We start from the raw sequence: 6,028 nt of genomic DNA, 5'->3' as shown, positions 1-6,028 counted from the left end.
TCGTCACAGTTTTTTTTTCTTCGAAAAGGGGCGCTTTATTACTTAAAAGGTTTAAGCATTACACCCGGCCTCTGCATAACTAAGATACACACAGCCAACAAAGTTCTCGCGACCAGTAAAAAAAAGGAGAAGGCGAAATACAAGGATGAAAATCTGTATGACGCCTAAACCGTAGGAGGCCCAATCCTAAAATCATGCTGCTACCCATGTTGGGTAAAAATAGCCCTCGCCGCAGCCTCCAATCGTGTACATACCTCCATAAACAGGTCTCGATTCTCCACTCGCTGTAGAGAGGATCATAAACGAAGCGTCCCGGTACATCTGTAGATAACCTGCATAAGGGAAGTACTTTTATCATTAAAAACCTTATCATTTCTACATAGCCAAAGCGACCAAATCACGGCAAGCGCTCCGAACATCTACCCTCCTAGCATGAAAAATATATTTATTTCACCAATTGCAAGAATTGCACCAACTAAAAGAAGGATTGGTGGACGGGTTAAGAAATCTTTAGCTAGTAGTTGTGCATGCACTCGGGACGAGAGGACTCTCGTTCTCTATAATTGGAGTCGATGTACATCGATAAAGCCGATTGATCGATCGAGACTGGCTGCACAATCCCTTTAACTTTGCTATAATTATTCATCCCCTTTTTTCCTTTGTATTTCTACTAGAGTTTTTATGAGGAAAGGGAGTGACGATGAAGTAGGAGCATCTGGTGGGCTATATATACGTGCTGGCTCCTGCCGAAGCACGCACTCACTGAGTCATAGAGAAAGAGTGACAAGGAGTGGAGGAGCATAGCTAGAGGGGAAGACACGAGAGAGATGGAAATGGAGAGGAGATCAGTAGTGTATGATTCTGAAGGAGGTGATGATCATGAGAGGCAAGGTACGTATGCGATCATAACTTGTGTGATTAATTCAATCAAGTTTACTTGTACCTCTTGCATGCTGTCGATCAGAAGGACTTGATGTAGTGATTGTGAGCCAATAAAACATGCATGTACAGTAATTAGCTAGTTAGACCTCACTGTCATGACATGGCATGTGCGTAGAGGACGAACAATAGGGAGGCTTTTCTTTTGTTTCCTTTTAGCAGTGATAATATGTGCATCAGTCTGAATCTGCAACATTGGCATCCTGGCTGCAGGGACGGTGTGGACGGCGACGTCGCACATCGTGGCGGCGGTGGTCGGCTCCGGCGTGCTGGCACTGGCGTGGACGGTGGCGCAGCTGGGGTGGGTGGTGGGCCCACTCGTCCTTCTGGGCTTCTCCTGCGTTACCTACTACACCTCTACCCTCCTGGCCAACTGCTACCGCTACCCGGACCCCGTCTCCGGCGCCGTCAACCGGGAGTACATCGACGCCGTCCGGTGCTACCTCGGTAACTAATCGACGTAGTTACGTATTAATCTCAAAGCTCAAAGCTAACCCGTGCATGGCTGATGGATTAATAATGAACTGTTGAAGGCCGGAAGAACGTGCTGCTGTGCGGGTGCGCGCAGTACGTGAACCTGTGGGGCACGCTTGTGGGCTACACCATCACGGCAAGCACCAGCATGGTGTAAGTACACTGACTCTTCATCTTCTTTCTTTTTGCAAGCACTAGAATGGACTATGATTAGTTAGCCCAGCAAATTGAGATTGATTTGGGCGTGACGCATGCATAAATAACGCATCCCCTGGAGGCCGGAGAGGGAATCCGTTGGCATTCTCGCATAAGATTGCACTGCACGCATGCACGCTGCACGCTATGCGCGTGACACCACCACCAGCTTGTTGGTGGATCCGTCACGGTTGCACGCACCTGCACGTATCTCGTGTGACATCAACACACCTGCACTGGTAGCTCTATCTTTCTTTTTTTGAGCATATGCCGATGCCGCCGCAGCCTCCGGATGTCATCTTTGAGCCTAAAAATTCCAAGCTTGCCGTGGCATCCATGGTACGATCGAGAGGGTTTCAACACTAGCTAGGTGCGTAACCGTATGGGGATTTTGCTTTTGCTTTTAAAATCTGATTAATTCATTTTTTTTCTTTTTTAGTTGAGTTGTTAATTCATTCTTTCGACAAAAAAGTAGAGTAGTAGTATGTCCATTATAGAAAATTATACAGTACTACCTTTCTACCAAATTATAAGACATTTTTGCAGATTTTTGCACAGCAAAAACGTGTTGTATTTTAATACGGAGGCAGTACTTATTCATTCATCCAGAAATTTTTTTTGGGTGAACATTCATCCAGATTTTAAATGATAAGTATGCATGTATGTAGCGCGGTGAAGCGAGTCAACTGCTTCCACCGGTCGGGTTTCAGCACGACGGGATGCAACTCGTCGGGGAGCACGTACATGGTGCTGTTCGGCCTAATGCAGCTGCTGCTCTCCCAGCTTCCCAGCCTCCACAACATCGCCTGGCTCTCCGTCGTCGCCGTCGCCACCTCCTTCGGCTACTCCTTCATCAGCCTCGGCCTCTGCGCCGCGAAGTGGGCCTCCCATGGTGGCGTGCGCGGCACCCTCGCCGGCGCCAGCGTCGACGCGCCCCGTGACAAGGCCTTCAACGTCCTCCTGGCCCTCGGCAACATCGCCTTCTCCTACACCTTCGCCGACGTGCTCATCGAGATCCAGGACACTCTCAAGTCTCCTCCCGCGGAGAACAAGACCATGAAGCGCGCGTCGCTCTACGGCCTCAGCATGACCACCGTCTTCTACCTCCTCCTCGGCTGCACCGGCTACGCCGCCTTCGGCGACGACGCCCCCGGGAACATCCTCACGGGTCTGGCCTTCTACGAGCCCTACTGGCTCGTCGACGTCGCCAACGTGTGCGTCATCATGCACCTCGCGGGCGCCTACCAGGTGTTCGCGCAGCCCATCTTCGCGAGGCTGGAGAGCTACGTGGCGTGCCGGTGGCCGGACGCCAAGATCATCAACGCCACCTACTATGTGCGCGTGCCGGGCCGGCCGTCTTCGTCGGTGCCGGTGGCGCCGCTCAAGCTGGTGTTGCGCACCGTCATCATCATGTTCACCACGCTGGTGGCCATGCTGCTGCCGTTTTTCAACGCCGTGCTGGGGCTCATCGGCGCGCTAGGATTCTGGCCGCTGTCCGTCTACTTCCCTGTCAGCATGCACATCGCGAGACTCAAGATCAGGCGCGGCGAGGGGCGGTGGTGCTGGCTGCAGGCTATGAGCTTTGTCTGCCTCCTCATCTCCCTCGCCGCAAGCATCGGGTCCGTGCAGGACATCGTGCACAACCTCAAGACAGCCACCCCCTTCTAGAATGTCGACTGATTATTAACGAGTACTCCATATTTGTAGTCGACGGATTATTAACTCGACTGATCTGAGGGACCCATGCAAAGGTGGCCTCACTTCTCCTTTTTGGCGTTAATTTGAATTGATTGATCGATCGATCGATCAAGTGCATCCATTTTTCTTGATGTTGATTCCAACTTTGCAATAGTACCTACTCCCTCCGTCCCAAAATATAATAACGTTTTTTATACTAGTGTAGTACGAAAAACGTTCTTATATTTTGAGACGGAGGGAGTACATAGCTTGCAATTGTCCTATCAAGTAATGCAAGATGGACTAAATAATGGGTCTACGTCTAGAACACAGGCAACTGAAAACAAAATAAATTTCTGTCATTTTTGTTTTCGGCCGTGAGATTTTCCTTTTTTGAACAGAAATGACTGGAAATGAACAAACCTTCAATCGCATTTGTCATCCGTATCGCTGCTAACTTTGTTGGGGGGAAATGTGCCCAGTTCTTTCTGGAAATTTCAGTCACTTTGTTCCTTTGTTTATTGCTTTGAATTGGCACCTAAGGCGGGGAAAAAGTTCTCGAGAAGTATGAAACTCTCAGTTACTTAAAAAAACCACCAACTTTAATCATTTGAAACAACAAGTATGTCGTTAGTAAGGATGGTTACAATTACTAAAGGCTCCTCAAAACAACCAACTGTCGTTTGAATTTAGCCAGCCTAGCGGGCTCATGAGCGACTTTATTAGCTACTGTATCACAATAATGCTCAGACCTAGAAGTAGAGAAATCACAAGCAAAATGATAACAATCGTCAAAAACCGCCGCCGTCGCACCCGCTAATTGTCCTCCATTCTTCATGGTGTCAATGACCTCCAAATTACCAAACTTAACAACAAGGCTGTCGGCCAGTGGGAATCAGGGTACCATGAGCCACCTGCCTACGGCCCAGGAAGGGCCCCTCGGACCAGCTCATGAGGCAGCCCACCAGCAGGCGCCGCGAAGCCAGCAGTCTCGTGAGGGCCCTGCCCCGCGAGGGGTTCTCTCCTATGAAGGACATCAGCGAAACTACCATCACTACAGGCGGCCTCGCGAGGCCTCCTTCGCGAGGCGCCCTCTCTCAAGGCCTCCCGAGGAGCCATGTCATATGGGTGACATCGTCCAGGCAGGTGCCAGCCTGGGCGGCCAGGACAGTTTCCCCTTCGGTGCTAAAGGGGAAGCTGTGCCTACCTGCCTCCAAAGCAAGTCCCAAAGGTATCCCCTTCGGTCATAGAAGACCAAAATGGTGGCGCTGTCGTGGTACTAAGTCTGACAGTAGAATAGGGGGGTTGGAATGGAGAGGCAAGATCCTAGCTATGGAGTAGTTGTATACGCAAAATGTTTACGAGTTCAGGCCCTTCTCGAAGGAAGTAACAGCCCTACGTCTCGGAGCCCGGAGGTGGTCGACTGTATTATGTGTGTATGAGTTACAGGGGTGCGAACCCTTTACACTGAGGAGGGGGGTGGCTTACATAGAGTCCGCCAGACCCCTCCGGCCCTCAGTTATGCAGGGTTTAAGGTACATTAAGGTCGGGCGTTACTGGTAACGCCACAAATAAAGTGCTATGATGACCATAAAGGCTACTTAATGACAGACCGTTGCGTGCAGAGTGACTTTAGATCTCCTGGCGGTCGAGTGGTTAGCTTCATGGTCGAGTGTCTTCAAGTCCGTCGAGTGGAACCCTTCTGGGTCGACTGAAAGGTGGTTTCCTCTAGAGATGTCCTTGGGGAGGGTATCTTGGACAGGTCCATGACCCTACCCTAGGCACATGGCTTCATCATTAGCCCCCGAATGGATCGAGGTTTGAGTGGGGAAGGAGTTGAACACACTTCCGACCCATTTTCGTGCTATGAGCATGTCTTGTTCTGGATCAAAGAACCTAGGTGACGGCACCAACTTCTTTTTCAGTTGCCTTGATCCATTCTTTGTATCTGCCGAGTGAATTTCTTTGCTTGGAGAACTCCGAATGACAGGGCGGAGGAAATCTTCCGTGTGACGATTTGCTCTGCAGCCCGCGGATTCAGCGGGATTCGAATTTCGGGAAGCGCGTGGGGCGGATGAAGCCGCAGTAATCGGATGGGATAAGGCCGGGACGCCTCGATCTCCGTGCCACCTTTTTCGCCACATATCGCGCGCGCGACTGTTGCGGGATTTGACAGGATCGCCTGGGCCTACAAGTCAGTCACTCGGAAGCAACCTCATATAAGGCCCCGGACGGGGGTTTTTGAACAGTGCGCTCTCATTTCCTCCTCTCTTCCTCAGACTTAGCTGCCGCATTCGCTTCCACCTCAGTGCCGCTGCTTTGTGCGCGTCTTGCCGGCGATGATGGTGAAGGAGAAGACAGCGGCCCTGGAGCGGGCGAAGAAGGCGACGGCGAAGACGAAGGGAAGGGCGACCAGTCGGGGTGGATCTTCATCGAGGGCCGGCCTGCCACAGGGCTGGATCCAGGGTGACTGGATCCGCTCGACGATTCGTCAAGAAGATCTTGACGACCTGGCCAATGGAGGACTGATCCCCCATGGATCGGTGCGGCTCCCGGGGAAGGAGTCTGAGCTGCAGCCTGAGGAGGGTGAGGTCGTTCTCTTGGCCACTCATGTCGACCGTGGGTTTTCTTTGCAGCCTCATCCTTTCTTTCGGGGATTTCTGAATTTCTTTGGGGCGCAACTCCACCACTTCACACCCAACACAATCGTGTACCTCGCTGCTTTCGTGTCTTTGTGCGAGAA

The 6,028-nt window shown here is 51.3% G+C and overlaps 1 protein-coding gene across 1 annotated transcript; it reads left to right on the top strand.

Moving 5' to 3' along the window:
• Nucleotides 1-738: 738 nt before the first annotated feature.
• On the top strand, nucleotides 739-3,443 carry LOC119308154 (amino acid permease 6-like). Its single transcript, XM_037584271.1, has 4 exons — nucleotides 739-891; nucleotides 1,153-1,386; nucleotides 1,473-1,566; nucleotides 2,277-3,443. Exons 1-4 carry the CDS (start codon nucleotides 828-830, stop codon nucleotides 3,274-3,276), a joined length of 1,392 nt encoding a protein of 463 aa, XP_037440168.1. The 5' UTR covers nucleotides 739-827; the 3' UTR covers nucleotides 3,277-3,443.
• Nucleotides 3,444-6,028: the final 2,585 nt, after the last annotated feature.

Source organism: Triticum dicoccoides, chromosome 5B (genome assembly GCF_002162155.2).
Source record: "Triticum dicoccoides isolate Atlit2015 ecotype Zavitan chromosome 5B, WEW_v2.0, whole genome shotgun sequence".
NCBI lineage: Eukaryota > Viridiplantae > Streptophyta > Magnoliopsida > Poales > Poaceae > Triticum > Triticum dicoccoides.
The sequence above is the reverse complement of the archived record's forward strand: the minus strand, read 5'-3'. Positions and strand labels throughout refer to the sequence as shown.